This window comes from Engystomops pustulosus, chromosome 8 (genome assembly GCF_040894005.1).
Source record: "Engystomops pustulosus chromosome 8, aEngPut4.maternal, whole genome shotgun sequence".
NCBI classification, from domain to species: domain Eukaryota; kingdom Metazoa; phylum Chordata; class Amphibia; order Anura; family Leptodactylidae; genus Engystomops; species Engystomops pustulosus.
The window spans coordinates 41150021-41175764 of record NC_092418.1 but is presented as its reverse complement, the minus strand read 5'-3'; the positions used below and the strand labels follow the sequence as shown (position 1 = coordinate 41175764).

At 41.9% G+C, this 25744-nt stretch overlaps 1 protein-coding gene across 2 annotated transcripts in view; it reads right to left on the bottom strand.

Moving 5' to 3' along the window:
- Positions 1 to 3431: 3431 nt before the first annotated feature.
- USP7 (ubiquitin specific peptidase 7) overlaps positions 3432 to 25744 on the bottom strand; it is a 40072-nt gene continuing 17759 nt past the window's right edge. The window contains exons 5-31 of one of the 2 annotated variants that reach the window (XM_072120743.1): positions 25062 to 25150; positions 24482 to 24590; positions 23960 to 24090; positions 23258 to 23312; positions 22850 to 22930; positions 22679 to 22769; positions 16798 to 16880; positions 15834 to 15943; positions 14138 to 14294; positions 13878 to 14022; positions 13638 to 13768; positions 12759 to 12893; positions 12088 to 12189; positions 11460 to 11571; positions 10975 to 11067; positions 10823 to 10890; positions 9950 to 10050; positions 8622 to 8775; positions 7694 to 7761; positions 7369 to 7477; positions 7208 to 7285; positions 6660 to 6760; positions 6307 to 6406; positions 5991 to 6110; positions 5840 to 5911; positions 5429 to 5519; positions 3432 to 4241 (exon numbers count right to left, since the gene is read on the bottom strand). In XM_072120743.1, coding sequence (XP_071976844.1) covers positions 4135 to 4241; positions 5429 to 5519; positions 5840 to 5911; positions 5991 to 6110; positions 6307 to 6406; positions 6660 to 6760; positions 7208 to 7285; positions 7369 to 7477; positions 7694 to 7761; positions 8622 to 8775; positions 9950 to 10050; positions 10823 to 10890; positions 10975 to 11067; positions 11460 to 11571; positions 12088 to 12189; positions 12759 to 12893; positions 13638 to 13768; positions 13878 to 14022; positions 14138 to 14294; positions 15834 to 15943; positions 16798 to 16880; positions 22679 to 22769; positions 22850 to 22930; positions 23258 to 23312; positions 23960 to 24090; positions 24482 to 24590; positions 25062 to 25150 — 2793 coding nt within the window. In that variant the 3' untranslated portion in view covers positions 3432 to 4134. The remainder of the gene's footprint in view (positions 4242 to 5428; positions 5520 to 5839; positions 5912 to 5990; positions 6111 to 6306; positions 6407 to 6659; positions 6761 to 7207; positions 7286 to 7368; positions 7478 to 7693; positions 7762 to 8621; positions 8776 to 9949; positions 10051 to 10822; positions 10891 to 10974; positions 11068 to 11459; positions 11572 to 12087; positions 12190 to 12758; positions 12894 to 13637; positions 13769 to 13877; positions 14023 to 14137; positions 14295 to 15833; positions 15944 to 16797; positions 16881 to 22678; positions 22770 to 22849; positions 22931 to 23257; positions 23313 to 23959; positions 24091 to 24481; positions 24591 to 25061; positions 25151 to 25744) is intronic. The other variant, XM_072120744.1, reaches the window with a different exon arrangement.

The following is a 25744-nucleotide window of genomic DNA, read 5'->3' as shown; positions in this document are numbered from 1 at the left end:
GTGTTTGTGGTTGCAGTTTGGGCACTCGGTCGGTAAAAGGTTCGGGGCATGCGCAGAAGCAGGAAGCTAAGCAGTAAAGCCAAGCATGCGCAGTAGGCATTTGTGTAAAAATAAATGTTAATTTTTTTCCTTTTCGGAGCAGTGATGTTATTAGCTGAAGAAAGTTCGCCCTAATGCTATAAGGGCTCTATGGGAACCTGCCCACAACTGAATTCTTTCAAACAGCGGTGACAGGTTCCCTTTAATGACAGAAGATTTGCAAAGATCATACAAATATGGAATGACCTTTCTTTCCTTATGAAAGAGGCCCTCTCCAATACTAATTTTGTGAAGACGCTGGGAGCTACCGCAACCCCAAAGAGAAGAAGCAGGTGTCTTAAGACTCCTCCTAGATAGATTGGCACCTTTAAATATCTTTGGTCATGGGGATGAAAGGTACATGATAATAAGCATCCGAGGGGTTTGATGCAATTTAGAACAGATTTATTGATGATGTAAAGGTTTCTACTAGAAGGTATTTGTTTAGAAGCCTTAAACTGATGGTAGTACATAGCGAACCATCCAACTTTTTTACATGAAAAATACCCTGTTGCCAAAGCTTCCTGCGTTGTGACCTACAGATAATATTTTTATCTGCCCCTCAACTTCCAAATTAATTTTAATATTTAATATAAATTTTTAACCTTCTTTAACAATATTTAGATCCATTTTCTTCCTGTGTATAAGTGAGAAAGCCTGCCCCCTACTGGAAACCTGTTATAATTGTTGACTAGATTCTTTTTAGAGGCTCCTGAGAATCTAATGTCCCTCCTTTTAATCTCTGGTCTTCTGACTCGGGATTGAATTTACAAAGGACATAAAAGAAGAAACCTTGATACACAATTACTGCTATTTTAGGCTTAAACGCTGCGGAAGAAGATTCTTATGATCTGCAAAGAAAGCGGTCTGCCTTTTTATCCATCGGATCTTTTAAAAAAATCAGAATCCTCAAATGGTAAGGACTTTCTTAATACCTTAGATATAGCCACATATAATATTGGTGTTCTATCCCAATTCTCTGTTCCTTTCTTTTAGAGGAGATATAGGATACTTGCGTTTTACCGCTCTTGGAATTAACAACTTTTTTTCCCCCAAAATGAAAAAAAAAATGGTATAGTAGTCTGAATGGTCTTCTGCTCCTCCTGCTCTTCAACCTCCAATGTGGTTCTAAATAGCTTCAGAAAATGGTCCTTATCCTCTACAGTAAATTAGGGGACTCCTTAATGATCTAACTCCTCTGAATCAGAATCAGACTCATTATCTGAATTAACTCTTCCCTCAACAGAGTCAGGAACATCCAAAACAGATTACAGAGGTACCAAATAAATGTAGGAGATTCCAGAGCCACTATGTACTGACTATGGGAATCACTATTACGCTTAATTAATAATAATTCCTTTATTTATAGAGCGCACACAGATCCTGCAGTTCTACAAAGAACTTGCCAAATCGGTCCCTATTCCCAATGGGGCTCACAATCTAATCAACCTACCAGTATGTTGTGGAGTGTAGGAGGAAACCAGAGGACCCGGAGAAAAGCCACACAAGCATGGAGAGAACAGCTTCTAATAAGAAGATGATAAATCCTAACCACAGATTCTATATGGGCCTCTTCCCCCTAGAAAACACATTTAAGCATAAAAAAAACCTCAATAACCCTTTTAATAGGGCCGTACTCACCACCACCTAGGAACCAAACCCCTGCACTCCCATCATACCTTCTTCATCCGAACTTCATCCTATTTTCAGGGGAGGCCTTATACTTCTACTCAAGAAAAAAATGCACTAGGTCTTATTTTTGGGGGGCGGCATATTTTCAGGAAAACAGGGTAGCTAGCAGAGGGAAAGGTACAAGGCTAGGTAAACCAAAATACAGGCGGTCCCCTACTTAAGAACATCCGACTTACAGACGACCCCTAGTTACAGACGGACCTCTGCCCACTGTGACCTCTGGTGAAGCTCTCTAGATATTACTTTAGTCCCAGGCTGCAATGATCAGCTGTAAGGTGTATGTAATACAGCTTTATTGATACTTACATCCCCGCACTCCTACCAATGGACAGAAAACCATAAGGAGTCAAAAATGTATTGACTGGACTTCCTCTCTATGGTGGTGCGGTCATGGTGGTTGTGTTGGTGGGGGGACAAAAACATATGGCTTTTTGGAAGGCAAGGGTTATAAAAAAACAATAGGGTAGCAGTGGGAAGATGAAAAAGTGTGCCGACGCAGAAACATGGCAGTGGACGCAAGAAACTTGGGGTTTGAAGGAGGGACCTTCTCTATCTATACGAGTCACGGCCTTTGTATATATGGGCCCGTTAAAGGAATTCAAAAGTGTTTGGGATCCTGTCAAACAGGTCCAGGTCATACAGTTAATGCCTTTCCTTGGTGAAGATGATTTAGGTGTGCAGACCCTCAAGACACCATCAGTATAAAAGCCATCACTGACACTTTGGGGAGCTATATCCACCCGCAATTTAAGACCGCCTCAAGAGACTTATAGCCATTAATGCTCCTCTAGGGGAATCTGGGAAATATGCAAATAAGTTTTCCAGAATGGGACAATGAAAACAAGACAGTCCCCCTTACCATCAAGCATGACTTCCAGGAAGCCTAATGACATGTGGCATTAACTCCAAAGCAGATCATCTATGAAATAGAAACTGGTTTGGATTTAATGCCACATCCTGAAAGTCCTGCCTTATGGTAAGGGGGCTCCCTTACAAGGTCATCAACCCCAAGCCAAATGGGCAATTCTCCCAATATTTCCTACAGAAAATGTGGCCCATTTAAAGGAATTTTTTGAAGGGCTAATTTAATACAGAAATGGAGACTTTTTTTCTTGTTCCTACAGACTGGGCAGATAAAGCAACTCAGCATTTACATTGTAGATCATTCAAAGAAAATATATATATATTTTTTTTAATAGAAAATTTTTATTCAACAGACAACATTTTCCAGCAAAAAAAGGCAATATACAGGTAGAGTTGTACACTGCTGCTAACAGGAGAAAAATAAAAGACCAGAACCAAAAGTAAAATTAATTTGAATGGCTGTAACCTATTTACCGCACTCAAACTAGACACGCTTCTGTCCTTATGTGTGATGGGAGGGAAAAACAACAGATTGGGGGAAATAAAAGGGGAGGGGAAAAAACTGGAAGAGGAAATTAAACTACACACAAGAATATCAACATCAGTGAAAGACCGAGACTCAACCAACAATATGAACCTCCATGTGTTAATTTGTACATGTTCATTAAATATACATTTTAGGTCTGTAGTTTTTGTACAAAGTTATCCTACTAAACACTAGTGAGCATGCCCTCTGTGCTCAAGGCGGGTAATGAAAATGGTGTTTTTCAAATCAGCATCAACAGCTATATATACACACACACGTGGGTATACATAGGATTTATTATTTAGCTTAATTCTTTTTTTTAATTTAAATTCTTCCCCCAAATCTGGATGTCCTTCTACATTACGGACGGACAGCAATGAACCGCTCCACAAAATAGAAAGACTTCTTCTCAAGGTTATTGTGCCGGATGGGTATTTGATGATTGCCAAAAAAGTGCCGACAAATGTACACAATGAAGTAGAGATTGCTATTTATTGAAGTGAGGGTTTCTGAATTTACAAATGCACAAGGGAGGGATTTAAAGGGAGGAAACTTGAGTGTAAACATAACTTGCTGCAATGAAGGTAGAATAGGAACACCAGGGTCGGCGTGCAGCCAGCCATCTTATGCCTCATACAATATTTTCTAGGAACAAATTGGGCCAAATCCATTGTACTACTTAAATTTACCCCACGTTCTCCTTTCTGTCTTGCTTTACAGTTACCATAAAATATTACATTGGCATTCAAGCTTTATAAAAACACCTTCATTTTCCTCAAAAAGGGCAGTCAATAGATACAGAGAAGCCAAACGGAACAGCCTCAACAAAATAAAATTAACATCAGCAGCAAATCTTCTTGCTGTAGACTTCAAATATAGTGCACGTGTACCAAAGTTCTAGCTTTGTTAGAAAGGTGCACACACACACACACACTTATATGTCCCTTGGTTTGGATAAACTTGGTTACGGCGAGTCAGTTATGGATCTTAATTGCTTTCTCAAGGTATGTGTAGCGGCTTCTCTTTGGGGCTTTATTGAAGTGGTCAAGCCCTAGCCAAGGCCGTGGATGGGACATATTGCCTGGGGAAACAGAAGAGGACATAGTGAGATTTGCAATTATACAAATGGTAAACCTGAGCATGGATACAACTGTAGATGGAGAGGAGGGGGGTGACCTGGAGATTTACAGGTGTTGTCCCAAATTTTATAGTTCTACACTAATCGGGGGAACAGAAATGCCATTCCCACTAATCTGAAATGGCAAACAATGGTAGAAGGATCAGAGCTCAAATATTTTAGGCAAAATGATGATCTGCTATGTTAAGCAAGATTTCCTTTAACTCTGATGTGGGGGGAATCTACCAAAGTTCAGCATGATAAACCAGGGACACTTACTTATAGATCCCGGCACTAAGAATGTGGTGATCATATTATATTTGTTATCCAGGGCCTCCTTCCAGCTAAAATCAATTTGTAACATTATCCTATTGAAGGGCTCTGGTAACACTCCAAGAGCCCTTCAGGCTCATTAGTATAATTTTATAAGTACTGCAGATTCACAGACCGTTATAGTGGGCAAGGAGAACTCATCCTCCTCCCATTGTGTGCTGAAAATTCCGCAAGCAGAAGGAGTGGGTAAGGCAGTAACAGCCTTTGAAGCTACAGCATGGAGAGGGGCTCTGGTAACCCCCCAGGATCACCCTCGGCTCATTAGCCCAATTTTAAAAGTTGATTTTAGATGTAAAGAGGCCATGGATAAATATAAGAAGTTTACCACAGGCCCGGTGCCTGGATCTATGTGCCCCCCTGGTTTTTCCAGCTTGATTTTGATGGTAGATTCTCTTTAAACACTTACTTGCAGGTGGACATTGTTTTAATAAGTGGAGCCTATCTGTATTAAAGTTTCCCAAAAAGCTAAATATTAACACATTGTCACAGACTTATGGTGTCAAAGTTTACATGGAGTCTACAGTTACTTGCTGAAATCTTTAACACGTACAAGGATATAAAATAATTTCACGTCAATGATTTCAGACAGGTCAGAACAGATGTGGAAGCCTTACAAGTTACATTACGTTAATTTAAGAGTCTCTCAAGAAGAGAAGAAACTATTGTAAGGAGCTTATAATCTGCACAGGAAGTTTGTTTTTTTTCTAGAAAGGTCTAAACAATCAGAATTTATAATCATTTCCATTGCCTTAATATGTTAAAATAAAAGCACTTCAATGCCCAACACTTAGCCAAAGACTGAATTAGTTTGCACTCACCAGGCTGGGGCTCAAAGTCCTTTAAGTTCACTTCGTAGTCCTCCTCATTTATGTACTGATGCCGGCCCATCATTACAATTGCAAACTTAAACTGTAGGAAGAAGAAACAGATATTGAGGGTTTGCTCAAGGCTTCTATTTTGATCCAATATAGGAAAAGAGTGATAAAAATAGCAAATCCTAGATGTTTAAAGTGGATATGACTGAGACTACAAATCCCATCAAGAATGATCGGGCCTGCATTTGTTCTGGTCTCATTTTGTCTATGATTTCTGATGGAATCAGCAGAGCAAAACCTCTCTCACGAACGATCTTATAGAAAATGTATACAATAACTCAAAACATGACAATTACTTTCTGGATAAACGCAGATGTAATCAAAATTCACAAGGATATAAAACCTCAAACATACTTTTTCAAACTCCTTTTCTTGGATTTCCAGCATGGCCTGAATCCTTTTCATCACCTCTCTGAATGGCTCGCCCTAAGAGGAAGAAAGAGTCATTGTCATCACAGAAGAGGAAAACCTTCCCCAACAAATGCATCCATATCCATCCACATACCTGTTGTATCCGAAGCAAAAATGGAATTCCAAATGTGCCAAACACCTCCTTGTGAAAATGTGCCACAGTAATAAGCATTTCATTTTCTTTATCTATGTCCACCTGGTCCAAGGGTATTTCCTGCAATTTTACAGAATTAAAAAATATATAGTATTAGTCATTTACACCAACCAGTAGAGACATCTCATTCATCAGAGGGGCTTGCAGAAATCCATGCACATAAATGTAGACAATGCCCCGATCTGATGCATAACAATATTATTTGTAAAAACGTTCTCCTTGTATGAACACTTGGGAATTATTTAGAAGAAATTACCTCTATTCGAAATGTCCGACTTGTAGCAGGTGATAAGCACTCTAGTAGTTCCTCCTCCTGGTGTACCCCGATGATCTTGTAGCTTACAATTTCTAGCAGCCTTTAATATAAAAAATGAGAATAATTGTTAAATCCTATAACTTCATTGTGAATTACCTATGTCCAGTCACTGGTAAAAGTGTCCTATACACCACACAGCTTAACAGTTAAGTGGCAAAATAAATAGTTTAGTAAATACAAGTATTCATGAAGCTTTGATTTTTTTTTTTTGCAAAAATGTGTCACCATACATGAGAAGCCATGAATGTTCCCCCCATAAAAAGAACTTGGGGGAGAAAAAGGCAAGGATTTACCTCAATTTACCAGATCCCTTCTCAGAGAGTTCAACAGCTCTTTTACATTCTTCTAGAAGATCTTTGACACAACCGTGCTTGTCTGGGTATAGTGTTATTTCCTGTACAAGGGAAAATATTAAGAATATAAAACAGTCATTAAACAATTGGATAAAGAGTTCTATACTAAATGCCTACACTACAGATGTACAGAAGTACATCTGGGTTTTATGACTTGGGTAGTCAGCTTGAACATGGTGCCATAGCAGCAATGGAGACATGTGCCTGCCATGGGTATAATGGGTGTGCATAGGCCTTGGTCTCAGTTTTAATAGAAATGGTCCTGAATTAGGAGATTGACTATATACTAAACTTTACAGATGAAATGAAAATGTTGTATAGGGAAGTGGAGCACTATAGAAGTGCTGGAGCCAAACGTATTATCTGAATTGGTGGAGTTTCCATAGGTTGAATCCAAACCAATCATAAACAGATACCATATTACTAGTTAGGATGGGTATAACCCTTAAAGCCATACCCATCATTTAATGTGAATACGTAATACATACCTCTTCTCTAAACTGGCTATTTAGCCATATACATTTGAAGCTCCTCCTATTCTCAAAGTCTGTAATTTTCATTTTAAGCTGAAAGAAATATAAAAGTTGTAGTTAAGGAGATCGGTGTTCGAGGACAGTATAAATTATTAGTACATTATATAAGAGCATACCTGCTGATAGTAGAGTTTCTTGGGTTGTCTGGGCTTGAAGAATTGCAGAAGGTCCCGTAAAGTACCTTCATAATTATGCCTAAGAGGGTTTCCAGGACCATCCCTGTAACTGAAAATATCATAAAGTGACATCAACTAAAGGTTCATCATGAGAGCATCTACTCCAATCACTTGCTGAGCTATGAAACGTCAAGGGGGAGAAGAGATTCCAGCACCATGTGCTAAAGTTTTAAAGGTATATTCAGGTATTTTATTACTAATGATCAATGAAGGATGCATAGTCAGCTCCGTGAATAAAGCGTGCATTGGCAGATGCACAACTTACCCCTGAGATTTAAAGAACTGTAGAAGCATTGGATCAGTGTTGAGCCTTTGTGCAACAGTCTTTGCGACCTGAAATAGAGAAATATAAAAGTGAATATTCCATTTTCCAAATTCTGAAAAACCAGGTTAGCTTCATGCCTGTGAAAGGGATGTTTAAGGCAGGTAGCAGCCAGGTTGAACGTATCTTGCAAGGTTTAAAAAGCAGTGACAGACATTTGAGAAACTGCCCTGGTGTCTGAGCCTACACATTCTCTGCAGACACGTCAGAGGATCAAAACTGAAGGAATCTGAGCTTACATACCACGGCAGATTTAGTAGATCCCAAATAGCATAAGTGAAAGTCAGACTTCCATTATTGGTTAAAAAAACAACCCCTTGCTTTTCATTTGCATCTTTAGAAAAGTTTGGTTTCTGACTGTGGGGGCACCAAATTATCAAAGGGTAAACTGGCCAATGGTATTGTGTGCTTTGTATGAACCTGCAATACCAAGGACACACACTATTTACTTGTAAGCCAAATGAACAGGATATCATTTACCTGGTCCCGAAAGAGTCTGCTGGTGGAACTCCTGAACAAAGCATCATAGGGGCAAAAAAAGACCAAGAGAGCAGCAGGTCCCCCATGCGTCAGCGTGATCTGCTTCTCCAGTCATCTCAAGCCCAACAAGGGTACAACGGACCCCCATTGTCCAGATCTGTGGGGGTCTCATAAGACTCCCAACCGATCAGCAAGTTAGACCTTATCTGCCTTAGATAGATAAGGCCTGACTTGCTATTACCAGAGAACCCCATTAAACTTTGGTCTTCGGTTGCAGCCATGTCTGCTGTGTAGCTCCAGATTTAAAGGTCTAAATGTTTTTTCTTCTAATATCATGGTTCTTACTAATGTACATTAACTTTGCCTAAACTAGAGAACAAAAAATACATACATGAGAGTAATTCATTCTGTTAGACAACGTAACAACGAATCCTGGGTCATTAGGAATTGTCTTGTCACAGAAAATGACGTCAACACGGTGATAAAGGTCTCTGAAGTACTCCTTAGCAGTCGCCAATTCACTGTTCTCATTCTCTGGGTCATCTCTATGCAAAATAAGGAAAAAGAAGGTGGGAGAAGGAAAAATTTAATTCCTCAACGATTGACAACAATGACATCCACAAATTCTAAATCATTAATTTCCTTAGAGATCAAGAGGGCACCAAGACCTCACACTATGGATCCTAATCTTCATAGGTCACTCATGAGTTTAACAAGGTATAAAATAGAATTTTACTAAAGTTTTCTGCAGGAAGAAAAAAAGGGCCCACATCCATCTTCAAAATATACCTTTTTAAAATATTGTATGTAGCATAGATGTACAATATATTTGCTTAACCCTTTTTCTTGGGTTTCTACAGACCAGATTTGTATTCATTTCCTATAAGTTTTGCATAACACAGGAGTATAGGCGTTTTTAGGTTAGGTTATAGAAATTTAAAAGGATTTAAATCCGATCGCTTCTTTGTTCCGGCTTGTTCCTTAAAACGCTGTGAAAACACATGCATACACAGCTTGTTAAACAGTGGAAACCCTCACATGAATACTAAGCTTACAGTGGTCCAATGTTTGGAGGGCTATGTACGGCAGTGTTTGCTAGCTTTATCGGTATGTTCCAATAAAGCTAGCGGTTTAACACAGCTATTACTGGGGTAGGGCTTGGGAGCTGCTTACTTGAGTAAGCAGCTCCTAAAGGCAATATTTGGGTGACAGGTCCTCTTAAAATGAGTTTCCCAAGTTTACAAGTTACCCCATTGGCACAATAGAAAATAGGCAGGTGATCGTAAGGGTGAGACTGCTGGAACTCTTGCCAAATCACAAGAGGAACCCTACAATCTGGAGAAAGGGTAGAGAGTCAGGCAAAGAATGAGCCCTGCTGCCTCCATTCTATTCTAGTGGAGTGCCATAGGATTGTGCTCAGCCATCTCCCCAGCACTTAGTGAAAAGAACAATTAGAACGAGACCCCTGCAATCAGACCCCCAGCAATAACCTTGTTATAACTTATAAACCTGGCACAACCCCTTCAATTTATTTTGAATATTCTTTGATTTAGTTTCTGAAAAACGCAAGTTACATTAATAAAAGACCATCTTGCAACTCCTGGTTAACTAATTTCCATGTTTCCAGCATAAAATAAGGGATACAACTAGGAGTAACATCTAATACTTTCTTGCTTCTCGTGGGAGTCAAAAAGAATGTAAATGCAGGACATTACTTACTTCTGGAATACTATGATGTCACCATCCATAAGCTCATCAAGTGCTTTATCCAGAGACACATCATAATCTTGAATGCGCTCTGTTAAATTCGGTTTCACTTCCTGCAAACAATTCAACATGTATTACTTTTCTCAACTTAACATTTCCTATTACGCTGTATGAAGATAAGAGATCTACGACTACACAGATCTGCTGAGAAAGTACATGCTGGTCCCTACAGTAAGAGTGTGGTACTACACGGGTCAAATTCTGATGGAACGGGAAACATGAAATATATTTATGCCCATTTTGCATCATTTCTACGCTGGGTCACATAAGAAGCCACCCTATCATGTGGTTCACCCCTGACCAGGCAAATAAAAGCAGTTGTTCTAATGATAAACACGTTACCCACACGTTCCGAAATAGCATCTACGCACTTGGGGGAAGATTTATAAGGGTTTGTTTTCTTTACCCCCTTGCGCAAACTCCACACCAAGTGGGCATGGAGGGGTGTGATGGGGGCCGTGCTGAGTGGTGCTGTGGGCCAATGTTAAGCAAGGGAAGGCCTGGTGTAGAATTTGCTTGGCTGCAGCCTCCTAATACATCTGGAGCAGTGGGAGAGTTGTGTTTTAATCATACGATGGAGCACAATATGTACACAATGAAGTTTAGACCCCATATACATCAGCATCTGTTCCGTAGTCATGGATAGAAAAAAAAAACGAATTTAAAAAAAAAAAAAAAAAAAAAAAAACCACACAAAAAAAAAGTGTGATGGATGGATGGATTTTCAGAAACGTCCAATGCAGCCCATCAGAGGCATATGGACAAGGACAGTACACAAATATGACACCATCGGAGATTGGCATAAGAAAATTCAAGCCCACTTACCTCATAGAGGATAAGGTTAGTTCCTTGCGGAAATCCAGCTCTCTCACACATAACTGGCAGTAGGTCACCTGTTTCAGGTAGGAAAAAAAAATTAGATTTAGGACTACAACAAGAGGATATTTATCCAAATATCACATATGCAGCATACTTACGTATTTTACAAGAAATTGGGGTGTAGATATGTCCACAGTAATTTAAGCTCCGGCTTTTAGGATCGTACATTTTCAAAAAGAGCATAACGTCATCTGCAGAGAAGAAAACTTTAGTAAGGAAAAGCTTAGACACAGAAGGGGTGAGCCTTCTCTGTTCAAAGGGGAAAATTAAATGTAAGTAGCTATATATTGACAGACAAAGTGGATCCAGTCACCATGAGGGGAAAAAAAAAAAAAAAGTTAAAACGCCCCAATACACACACAAGAAAAGTCAGGAGTTCCCAGCAAAGACAGTACAACCAGCCTGTACAGAGCCTCCCATGGAGCTGGGGGCCTCGGCGGTGGACTGGAAATGAAACAAATAATCAGTAATAAAAAGTGAATGCAGTTTAGAATAACTGAGATTTCAGTCTACCTGAAGAGAATAACGCCCCATCCCCAATACCAGTATATGGAAAGAGAAATATTTAGAGAGGATAGCCTACACTTACGATCTTTGTCAAACTTGGGAAGCGTTGCCCCACTAGCAGCCATTTCTGGATCTACAGTTTCCAAAAATATTGTCCAGGGATTCTCATTGTCACTCAGTTCAATCATCTACATAACAAGTATAATAAAGACGCACATTAGTGGAAATAAAGTTGAAAATTAACCTTTTTACTTAACAACATTACATATTTTTCAATAAGAAAAAATTGTGAATACATTTTTGAACATCATGGATGGGTCTTTAAAATAAAATTTAGCCAAATTTACATACATACTAAAATGTTGGCCCAATCCCCCTATTCCGAGAAAACACACCACCTCTAGATGTAATGAATTAACTGGAGACAAAATTCCTTTTGGCTACCATTTTCTAGAGCTGGACTATTTGCATTATAAGATTTTGTGTATAAAAAAAAAATATATATATATACACCCATTCCACAGCAGTAATTCTACATGTAAAAGTACAAAGCTTGACCTTTCTGGATCACTGTGGACTTCAAACAGAGGTCAATGACCCACCAAGACCACAAATAAGTTACATGTAAAGATACTACACTAATTACATTCAGCAAATGACTCCTGAAGAGAAGTGAAGGCGCCCAATATATAGTGAATATTTACAGTTTTGCTGCAATCCGCTTCATAATCCAACATTGCCGGCCTTTTTGTTCCATTACTCCGAGCCTGCATGGGCCATAACCGAATTTGGTCCTGTGGAAATCCCTACAAGAAAAGAAGGAAGGTTATACAATACATGTATTAAAAAAGGGAATCCAACTATAACTTCACTGGATAAGCTGCCATGTAAGTACATGTGGATTAAAACATCTGGCCATTACACTAATTGGGGGAGATGTCTACGCAAGAAAAATGGAGTAATTTGCACCCGAAATGCCACAATTACTGAACGTTTTAGACATTTTTAGGCAGTTTTTCGACTGCTCCTAAAAGGTGTGTGGTCGGACTAGACCAACCAAAAGGAGGTGCCAAGTACGACTTGCTAGTCTTATACGGCACCAGATTCATCATGCAGGTATCAGACACAGGGATTAATGGTGCCACAGAGAGTCGTGTAGTTCTACTCTTTACAGACACATTAATACATCTCCCCCACTACATCTTTAGTATACATAATCAATAGGATTAATTTAAAAAAAAAAAATATCTTTAATAGAATCAAAGATTCAGAAAGTGTAAAGCTGACGGGCTAATTTGGGTTCATGTTCTGTACATGACAAGCTGGTCACCGGTCAGCAATTACATTACACAAACGCTCCGGTACATTTGCTTACCATAGTTTGTGAAAGATTTTGAACAAATTCGGCAAGTGTGGAGTTTTTTAATACTTTGAACACAGTGTATTTAACTTTCTCTTCATCATACATGTCATTGCCTTGGTGACCACAGAACTGATCCTCCGCAACAATCTGAAAAAAAATAGTGAAATAAAATGTTTTACAGGATATTAATTGTAAAATGAGCACAAGATGCAGATTCCTAGCAGATAAGCGGTGATCTTCTACCCACATTCCCTACACAGTAGTTGCTTCTTGAATGTGTTCATTTCCATCTTGGATATTTCAAATAGAGATGGTTTCTGTATTTTTATACAAAATTTCTATGGGCAACATGTCAATTGAGAAGATCAAAGGATTGTCACCATGCAGATACCACCTCACCAGAAGGGACAGGGGCTGGGGTAACTTTGTATGGATATTCTATAAATGTCTTGGGCGGGAATAAAACTTAGATTATTTTAAAACCATCTGCCTTATAAAGAAAGCACTGAGAAAGTGTTCCCAAATAGGTCATGTGACACCCATTCTTGAGACCATACTTTGATTATTAGGGGGGAGGGGGGAATCCTTTTAAAGGACATCTACCACCAGCAGTTTACCAATGGTAGAAGTGACCTAATAAGTTCCTGAGGAACATTGTCCCTCATTACTTCTTTTATTATGCACAGCAATAGAGTTATAAAATTATGCTAATTAGCACTGGGGTTCCGGCTATGCCACCAGAAAAAACCCAAGCATTTACATAACTCTAAGTAGTTTCAGTAATAGACACCGTTGTCCATACTAAAACCATCTGCCTTGACACAGAAAGATAAAACAATGGATAATTTTCATGTTAATATTAAATTAAGTTACCAAACGAACAGCACCTACCTGAACTTGCATGTAGAGATGCGCTTCTTGGCGCTCTTTTCTTTTCTGAGCCTCTATGCGCTTTTCTTCCTGTAGCCTCTCTACAAGCTGCTGAGGGATATCGTGATCAGTCACTGCTTGTAGGACTTCATCTACAAAAGGACAATGAGGTTTTAATGCTATACAGCAATCGTTTCCCAATACTGTGCTCCAGCTTGTACAATATATATTGCTAAAATATACATGGAAGCAAGGACTTACTCAGCTTGGAGTCCCTGATGTACACCAACATGTAGGCATTTGTACAGTGCCGTACAGACAAGTCATCATCGTGCCCTCCATAGTTATGTTCAATAGCTTCCTCCTTTGTACATCTTGACACTACATCATCGTCAAATTTACACCACTGTGGCAATTAAAAAAAAAAAAAAAAGAAAATCAGCGTTGGAGCATTTATATGATAGTCTGTAAAGTGCTGTAGCTAATAGTAAAAATAGTCAAAGTAGAGAAAATTCACATACTTTGCCTTCTCCTTTGGGATTTAAATAGACAACATAGTGTCCTCCATGGTTGTCTCCGCTGTGCACCAGCACGGCATGCAGTATGTAGTTAGCAGGGTCTTTGACATCAGGCTTCTGCAGGAATTCATCCAGTGGCAATTGTTCTGGAAACTCAAACCTAAAAAGTTACCAGAGAAATATGATGGGTAAGATCCTTTCTAAGCTGTGAACTTCAATAAGTGCAGATTATCTTGTGACACGCTTCAGAGAGAAAACAGAATTGCACGTGGAAGAATTTCCCCATATTACTTGCACCAGTTTACATCCCAGTTATTTCATTAATTTTTGTGGAACACACATTGGTTTGATCAGTTATTTTATTGGGTTTTGGGTTTGTTTTATTGACTTCTGAAGGTGTTTATAGTATCAGAGTCTTTTTTTCAGCATTTTTTTTTGCACCCTCGTCTGTTTAGTCACAGGGGTTGGTTTGGTTTGCATGTATTTAAAAAAAACACCATGTGACTTGTCTGTGCTGCAGACTCCTCAGCTCTCAGCCCCCACCCTTGTGCTCCTGTACAGCGCCTCCCTCCTGCACAGAGCTCACAGCCTGGTGAACAAACATCAGTGGGAGAGGGAAGAACTCTTCAGAGGCACAAAGGTGGGGGCTGAGAGCTGAAGAGTCATTGAGCAGCACAGACAAGTCATTTGTTTTTTGAAATGCATCCAAATCAAAGCCCAACCCCAGGGACTACACAGAGTATGCCATCAGGAAGCCAGGCAAGTTATAACACACAATTATATTGTAATTCAAATGCTTAAAGAAAGCAGGTGTGATAGGCTTCTGCAACCTGTCTTTAGTGAAAATGAGATACCTGGAGACAGGTTCCCTTTAAGTCTCTTTTTGAGCAACCCATTCTAATATTTTCTTATGCCAGAAGGGTATGGAGAGGAATGGAGCACCGTTGTGCATCACTTTGCACAATTATTATTATACATCAAAATCTGGATTCCAAAGATAAAGTAGGAATAACACTGGAAAATTCAGTTGTGGCAAACTTTGCTGTGCAGGTGAAAAACTCCCACAGGATAACTATTAGGTCCCTTCCATGGGGCTCTAGCTATGGGTTTACCTGCTTCATCAAAGGCTACTCTTGATAAATTGTGATGAAAGGTCCTCTTAAAATGGTCTTGTTTTTTTCATTGCAGCGATGAAAGCCATTATTAGCATGGTTTAAAAAGTTTGCTTTTTGAGGCCTAGGACCTAACTTTAGGAAATTGGTCAGGCTCTACTATACTAAACAAAAAGCCTGAGCTCTATCTAATGGTATCCTTTCTACACCTTTTGATTTACACCGGGGTGCTAGGCAGGGGTGCCTGCCTTTGCCCTGCAGTTATAAATTGTCCTTTATGCGGACAACCTCAATTTTCAAGGGGATAAGGGTCACTAAGTCAATATGGTCTGCAGCAATCAGTTATTTTGATGACTATTCAGGATTTCGGATTAATTAGAGCAGGTCTGTTTTTTGCTCTGGATTAATCCTCTTCCGGAGACGTCTGATGTAAGTAGTTCAAACTTTTAATTATCTTGGAATACATATATCAAAGCCAAAGATTTTATCTCCCTGAGTGTTACCCCTAATGGATAACAGATTGTGGTTGTTCTGCTTTAGAATGCTCCTGAAAGTATACCTTATGCAATAAGGAGAATATGCGTTACCTGTCATTAATCTTGATGTTCTGGTCTGTCTGTGGATCATACATGAATCTCATTAGTTGCAGATGCAACACCGGTGGTAATGTTAAAAATTTGACACCTTTCTCTGCTTCCTGTAAATCAATAAATATATTAGTTTAAAAAGAAAAACACACACAAGATGTTAAATTATTACAAAAGAGGAGAGTTCAATGGTTTATCCAGGTTTTTATTATTTTGCTCTTCGTCGATGCAGTAACACAGCTCTAGATTTCTGTAATGAACTGGGTGGCCTGAGCCCATCCCAGCAAATCATCAGCATGTCGCACCCCACCATACTACCTGACATATTACTGACACATCTTTTGAATGACTACAGTGGTCACGTTGGGAGGGATTAGAAACCTCGACAACCCCCAAAAAACCCTTTCATGCACCATCACTGCAGGATTTGATTATGAAAAGGGGAGGCACATAGCACCCTGAGCAATGATGTCAAGCGCAGTGAATTTTAGACAGCTCTAGCAGCATGGGGATTTTTAATAGCCTCTACCCTCTTAGCAGATATGGCGACATCTCCACCAGATCAGACCGAAGACCAGGTATGATCTGCACCAGCGTAGACTATAGTAAATGTTGCGGGCCAGGGTGTCAATGCCCCTGTCACACTCCCCACCCCGACACGCCCAGAGCGTCTTGTGGGAAACTGATGCGGATGAGGAGCTCCCTCTGCCTTCGCCTGCACAATAATGCAGGAGAAGGCACAATGGGGGAGATTTATCATCAAGTTTCTGAGGTAAAACTGTTCTAGCTGTCCATGGAAACCAATCAGAGCTCAGCTTTCATTTTATAAACAGCTGTGGGAAAATGAAAGCAGAGCTCTGATGGGTTGCCATGAGCAACTAGAACAGGCCTGCTCTAAGAGACTTATGATAAATCTCCCCCTATGAATTTCCCCCCAATGTCTCTCCAGAGAAAGATAACTCACCTGCAAGCCATGCTCCCCTGCATCATACTTGTTGTCACCATCTAGCTGCTCAACTGCAACATAGTCAATAAACGATTCAAAGACTGGAGAGAAAGAAGAAAAAAAAAATTAATGAAGGGTCAGTGCTCATTAAAAGTATAAAATTTGTATGTCATAAGAGACACAGGAAGACACAGGTAACCTGTGGACCTTTCACCCATACATTCAGCACTAGGAGCTCTTAGTGCCTAAACAAACGCTGCAGTGTTAGAATGATAGCGTTAGCGGAAACTTCAGATAACGCTGTCTAATACTGCGGCGGAGTAAAATGTATTCTTGATGGGGTGGGAGACTGCCGCATGACACGCGGCAGTCACCACCAGCCTATGTAGGGAGCGGGGCCTCGGACCGACCCCTCATGAATACTTTGAGAGCGGTCTGGCGTTTACATTTTACTCGGCAGCAGTGTTAGATAGCGTTATCGGAGGTTTCTGGTATTATTCTAACGCTGCAGCGTTTGTTTAAGCACTAGGAGCTGCTTACTTTAGTAAGCAGCTCCTAGTGCCGAATTTATGGGTGACAGGTCCTCTATAAATAAGTATTTATAAAGTCCCCTGCATGAAAGGAGCAGGGGCAGAGTATGTGCATGTAAAGTCTATGGCATTTCTGAAAATAAGCAAAGGAGATAATCCATCCGCACCAAGTCCTGTGCATGGTGAACAGTGCAGTAGAGCACATACGGGACCAGGAGCCTTTCACTTATTCCTGGCCACCACTTGCATATTGTTTGCAAAACTTAAATAAGTATCCCAACCCATATTCCAAAGTTTTCATATTGAATAAGCCAATGTTGAGCCCACCCAGAGGTCGCACTAACATTTTTTCAAAAGGGTAAAAATACTCCTCTCACCATTTTTGAGGAGTATTTTTACCCGAGGAGGAGTATGAATATTTTGGTAATACACCGCACACACTGCACAGCACATACAGCACACACTCACAACACAGCACACACTCACAACACAGCACACACACACTGCGGACTCACAACACAGCACACACACACTGCGGACTCACAACACAGCACACACACACTGCGGACTCACAACACAGCACACACACACTGCGGACTCACAACACAGCACACACACACTGCGGACTCACAACACAGCACACACACACTGCGGACTCACAACACAGCACACACACACTGCGGACTCACAACACAGCACACACACACTGCGGACTCACAACACAGCACACACACACTGCGGACTCACAACACAGCACACACACACTGCGGACTCACAACACAGCACACACACACTGCGGACTCACAACACAGCACACACACACTGCGGACTCACAACACAGCACACACACACTGCGGACTCACAACACAGCACACACACACTGCGGACTCACAACACAGCACACACACACTGCGGACTCACAACACAGCACACACACACTGCGGACTCACAACACAGCACACACACACTGCGGACTCACAACACAGCACACACACACTGCGGACTCACAACACAGCACACACACACTGCGGACTCACAACACAGCACACACACACTGCGGACTCACAACACAGCACACACACACTGCGGACTCACAACACAGCACACACACACTGCGGACTCACAACACAGCACACACACACTGCGGACTCACAACACAGCACACACACACTGCGGACTCACAACACAGCACACACACACTGCGGACTCACAACACAGCACACACACACTGCGGACTCACAACACAGCACACACACACTGCGGACTCAACAACACTGCACGCACACAACACAGCACACACTGCGGACTCAACAACACTGCACGCACACACACACACACTGCGGACTCACAACACTGCACACACACTGCGGACTCACAACACTGCACACACACTGCGGACTCACAACACTGCACACACACTGCGGACTCACAACACTGCACACACACTGCGGACTCACAACACTGCACACACACTGCGGACTCACAACACTGCACACACACACACACAGCACACACACACACACAGCACACACACACACACACACACACACACACTGCGGACTCACAACACAGCAAACACACTGCGGACTCAACAACACTGCACGCACACAACACAGCACACACTGCGGACTCAACAACACTGCACACACACTGCGGACTCACAACACTGCACACACACTGCGGACTCACAACACAGCACACACACACTGCGGACTCACAACACAGCACACACACACACTGCGGACTCAACAACACTGCACACACACACACACACACACTGCGGACTCACAACACTGCACACACACTGCGGACTCACAACACTGCACACACAGCACACACACACACACACACTGCGGACTCACAACACAGCAAACACACTGCGGACTCAACAACACTGCACGCACACAACACAGCACACACTGCGGACTCAACAACACTGCACACACACTGCGGACTCACAACACTGCACACACACTGCGGACTCACAACACAGCACACACACACACTGCGGACTCACAACACAGCACACACACACACTGCGGACTCAACAACACTGCACACACACACACACACTGCGGACTCACAACACTGCACACACACTGCGGACTCACAACACTGCACACACACTGCGGACTCACAACACTGCAGACTCACAACACAGCACACACACACTGCGGACTCACAACACAGCACACACACACTGCGGACTCACAACACAGCACACACACACTGCGGACTCACAACACAGCACACACACACTGCGGACTCACAACACAGCACACACACACTGCGGACTCACAACACAGCACACACTGCGGACTCACAACACAGCACACACACACTGCGGACTCACAACACAGCACACACTGCGGACTCAACAACACTGCACGCACACAACACAGCACACACTGTGGACTAACAACACTGCACACACACACACACACACACTGCACACACACACACACACACACTGCGGACTCACAACACTGCACACACACTGCGGACTCACAACACTGCACACACACACACACACACACACACTGCGGACTCACAACACTGCACACACACACACACACACACTGCGGACTCACAACACTGCACACACACTGCGGACTCACAACACTGCACACACACACTGCGGACTCACAACACTGCACACACACTGCGGACTCACAACACTGCACACACACACACACACACACACACACTGCGGACTCACAACACTGCACAAACACACACACACACACTGCGGACTCACAACACTGCACACACACACACTGCGGACTCACAACACTGCACACACACACACTGCGGACTCACAACACTGCACACACACACACTGCGGACTCACAACACTGCACACACACTGCGGACTCACAACACTGCATACACTCACAACACTGCATACACTCACAACACTGCACACACTCACAACACTGCACACACTCACAACACTGCACACACTCACAACACAGCACACACTCACAACACAGCACACTCAACCACAACACACACAACGTTGCACTCACACAACACTGCACACACTCACCCAGCACTGATCGTAGGTCCAGCCGATCACATAAATGCAGGCAGCTGCGGGCAGGTAGAGCAGGACGGAGAGCATCATCTTTGCAGCCCACAAGTCTCCCCTGGGGCCGGTGCACTCACTTCGGGTCTCTCCGGCGCGCCCCTGACACTGTGTCACGTGTCCTGCTGAGCGGTCCAGCGCGCGCTGCGATCACGCTACTGACATGTACCTCATTTGCAGCGCGCGCTGAACCGCTCAGCCTGCGCGCTACAGGGAATAATTGCCATGCGTTCTTTTACGCATGGCAATTATTTTGGGGGGTAATGGCGCCTCATCACGCGTCTATGACGCGTGGTGAGGCGTTAATGCGACCTCTGAGCCCACCACAGCTCACATCTACATAAGGTATCCATGGCTATAACAACCTGCAAGACCGAGCTTTGCCCCTACCAATTGCAGACTCTCCATTTAGCGCATCGCTTGAATATTCCAAAAAATACGGTTTCACTTAACACAATTTTTCCCATTTAAGAATGGACACAGTTGTGTAAGCTGACTCCACTATAAGTAAATAGGATCTGTCCAGTGCAGTCAGTGTCAGAACAGACTTCAAGAACGGGCAATGCTTTGCCCCACACAAGCCAAAACTAGAAAATTTGAAAGCCGCAATGTAAAGGTCGATAGCAAAAACTGCTGAAAATCAAACTGGAAACTTCCCAAGACAAGAAGTCATCCTCAATGTCATCAGAAAACGTGGGACAGCTTATAAGTCATGTTTCCCCTTCACCAAGGTTTTCAAAGAAGCCTTGAAGAAATCTCCCTGTTCAATGCCAAGCATTAACACAGTAGAGCTGCAGAGCTGCGGCCAGAGAGCACATGTAGAATTAGACAGGTCAGCAAAAATATTAAAGCAAGTCCTATTACCTAACTCCACAAAACAGCAACTAGGGAAACCAAAAATAATAAAGATGCTAAACATTTACAAAAATTCCAAACAATGAAGGTAATCCATGAGAGAAATATTGAGAAGCCCAGCACAGAAGCGCGAGGTCACATCCCAGCAATGGGTTAACTGAACTGATCCAAATGGGAGAGTAAGAAGATGGGTGAAGGCAAGTATGAACAGCACCATTGTGATTAGAGTTCAGCGCTGTAATTCCGCAGGGACTACATGCACTGCTATGATACAGGACACGTCCCCATGGTTTTTCCTTGAAATCTGGCCAGTGCATGAGGTTTTGTATCTGTATCAGACCACAGACAATGGGGCAGATTTATCAAGCAGTCTGAAAGTCAGAATATTTCCAGTTGCCCATGGCAACCAATCACAGCTCAGCTTTCATTTCACCAGTGCTCATGAATATTTTAAAGCTGAGCTGTGATTGGTTGCCATGGGCAATTGGAAATATTCTGACTTTCAGACTGCTTGATAAATCTGCCCCAATGTGCCAGGAAGTACCCAAAACCAATGTAACCTGCATTTCCTGCTGCTGCTCGATAACACAGGCAGAAGGAGAAAGAGCAGGGGTGAGGGAGGGGGCGATATGTTCTGCTTAGTGTAACAGCCTGTGAATATGCAGCACCGAGGGGCACTGGATACACCAGAGCCTCTCAACCTCATTAGCATAGTTGTAAAAGTTGATTGCAGAAGGAAGGCGGCCATGAATAACAAATATAAGATGGTTACTACAGTCCTTGGTTTATCATGTTGGATTTTAATAGTAGATTTCCAGTAGAAATAAAAATTCCTTAGAGGCTGACCAACAAACTATAAAACCTTTGATTACCATTTATCGCATCTTTATGAGGACATGAACTTTACTAAATGTCAGCAGCACATCCCCCTTGTGTAAACAGGGAGGGTAGTTTTTAGACCAATATTGTTGACACACACATATGCTACACCCGGGCTGGGTCCTGGGCGTTGCATAGGTTTGGATGGAGAGGTGGAGGTAAGCTGTGTTGCCGGGCCGTACAGATTCTCTTTCTGGCAGCGGCGCAGTGACAAATGTGTTCTCACAGTGGTGTGCACAATGCACTTCTATGGCAGCCGTATCCTCGTGTATATATGCGGATATGAAAGGGGCCTAACGGTGACTGTATGAGGGCAACACACACCAATCCACCATCTATATCCTTGATCATTGCACATTGTGCGCAGGTTAGTTGGCCATGTTAAAGAACCCCTACAATATAATAGTCACTGAACACATATAATCAGATGCCCATATACTGCTGCCACAACCAAAAGCAGCAAGAACAAGGTAAAAATATCAGATGCTGCACTTTGGGTTCCAGCTTTCTTTAACAACCGCACCGCTCACTTGTATTTGGTACTTACTGTTTTTCTTTCCTTTTATGCTTAGTTGAATATCATAATAGTCTTCTATCCGCTCTGATCGGTAGTCTACATGTTTACACTGGATGTAAGACTGAAGGAGAAAAACAGTGTGAGCCTCTGACCAGTAACAATTCATCACCTTCTTATCAGTGACTAAAATAAGACACATACCACCATCTTTCCTCTGAACAACTTTGGGATGGTCCCTTCTACACAAGTTCCTTTCATTTTGTTTTCCACATTGTCCAGTAACTGCCAAGGAAAAATAGAAAAACTATTATACAGTGACTGCTTTAATAAGCTGGATATTTTCTTCTAAAATGTGCACAGTAACAGCTTGTGAAGCTACAGTGTGGAGGGGCTCTGGTAAAGCCCCCCCAGAGCTTTTAATGCTCATAAGAATAATTCTAAAAGTTTATTTTAGAGGATAGGAGGCCAGAGATCTATTATTATTATATAAGATTAAAGAACATTACCACCTGTCCTTTCATGCAAGGCCATCCTTCAAAGTTTGGGCAGAACCTTCTGTATCTTACATATCATATATGTAATATATATGAAAGGACCGTGAAAACTTACCACTCGACATAACTCTTGGACATCGTGTTGCATGAAGCTATCTAAAGTCTCCCACCTGATAATAAACAAATTCATACAAAGTCATTTTCTGCCAAAACTGAAAGAACAAACAGTATTAAGGTTTGTTGGGGTCTTTAAATAAGAACCAGCAGCTTAAATAAGGTAGGAATTGATAACTGTATAATGCGGCCTAGAATTTGTGAAAAGGGAAGCTAATATGCGTCTGTAAATTGGACTAGACAGCCTAAAGATAAGCAGGTGTAGCATCCAGTCCTATATTCAGAAGTGTGGATCATCTGGCAGCTGTTTGACCCAAGTAATACCAGACTAAAGGCCCCTTTCACACAGCATGTGTGGCAAGATTGCGGGGGGGATATATGTCCCCATAGATGGCTATAGGCGCCTGGAGGTGGCACTGTACCTTACCATTCACAGGAAAAAAAAAAATAGAGCATGCCCCATCTTTCCCTGTATGTACCGCCACGATCAGCCCCCCTCCTCTCCTGCAGGCTGCCATGTGCTCACATGAGCTTCGGGGGATAATCACAGGTTAGTGTGAAAGGAGCCTAAAGAAAACTGGTTCTTGTTTAGGGTCTTGTGCTGCACCTCTTCTTATTGCAGACCTATCTACACATCTATGCTGCGGGCACAACACATAAGTCTCCAGTGCCGAGACACTGCATTGCATCTCCAATAGCTTACCCAAAAGATTTTGTTAACTTTTTAGTTCCCACAGGTTTGTCACTGTGCTGTAATTCGTAAAACACCCTCTGTAAAGCTAGAGGAACGCTCTTGGAGGAATCATCACCTTCTGTGGGCATCATGTACACAGCCTAGAAGAATAAAATTCCAGAACATAATGTGAATTCTTAGCTTGACCAGTTAATAGTCCTACACACTTTAACACTAAGAAGCTGCTTACGGGAAGTCATGAAAATGTTATCTAAAACCAATCTTCCAATTTTCACATTAGGATCAAGGGTTCGAAATACATAAAATTTTATTAACAACAACTGATGGGCACAAACCAGAATTAGAAACCCAATGAATCATAATTTTGTAGATAAAATATTTCCATAGAAGTTGCTAAAATCCTAAATTCCCCACATTCCCATAAAATGGACATGTAAGGAACAATGCTAGAATGTTAATCACAAATAATCAAGGGGGGGGGGGGGGGGGTCGGGGAGAGGAGGAATGGAAAAAAAAAAAAAAAACACTTACCCTACGGAGTTGGTTGGTGAAAAACAACGTTTGCAGCAAACTGTTCATGTAACATGTCGCTCCCTGATTCTTCAGGCCAACATAACCTGTGTGCTTCTTTGAATCCCAACTGTAAATTGAAGTAGGAATTAGATAACTAGCACAGAGAAACAGTGCCACACCTGTTGTATGGACGTGTTTGGTATTGCAGGTCCGCTGAAGCAAAGACTCAGTTAATTGGATCTGCCCATCATGTCACAGTAACCAGCCATCTCTAAACACAGACATGCAGAGAAGACACAGACTACATGCACGGTCCATTGTTTGCAGCCCGTGTCTATGGCATGCGCGGACCACTCGCATGCTAATACTGGTAAGTACAGGACCTACACAGAGTTTTGCAGCTCAAGCATGGGGTACACACACAGGGCCATGGAAAGCATGGGGGAATTTATTGTGCACTGGCATAGGATAAAGACTTAGGCCTCTTGATGTATTTTTAAAAACCATGCCAGGTCTATGCTAGGATTAACAAAACAAAAAAACACCACCACCTACTTCCATACATAAGTACAGTAAATTAAGCAATGTGTCTACTTACGCAACACCGTGAGGAGCGTCTGCTTGCACATAAACTTCAAAAGTCACTTTATCATCCTCTATGAAACCTTTATCTGGATCGGTAACTTCCTGTAAAAGTGACAGAATCAATCAGAATTAGAAATTGTTAACTTCACCCCTGAACAACTCGCCGCCGCTTTGGTCAGTTATCCTGGCACATACATTCAATTCAATTAATAAATATGATATTCTAGAAGGTGCTGCATCATCTCCATTTATTAAAAAAAACAATACCACACACTACAACGATTTGACACAGGACACTGTATTGGCTACTGTTGGGTGGGAGCTCAGTAGGAACGTACACCTGAGTGTACAACACTAATTAAAAGATGAGAGGAGGACAAGAAATCATGTGAATGTGTCTTGTGTAGATATTATAAATATTCTGCATTGAAATGAAGACTCCAGCAAAACTTTATCTTTGTTCCCATTTGATTGAAGGTTAAACTCAGTGCAAGTCTATGAGAAACTCAACACAAATCTCTTGCATTGAGGAATAGAGCCGACCAACACAACAGAGTTCTGCATGTTTTGGGACACAACCTGTGATTTTACAGAACCTCAAACAGTAAAAGCTGCTTTCATGTCCTTTACAAAAAAAAAAAAAAAAGGGGTAAATCACTGAAACTGACTGGAGAGCCCTTTTTTAAAAGGGCTCTT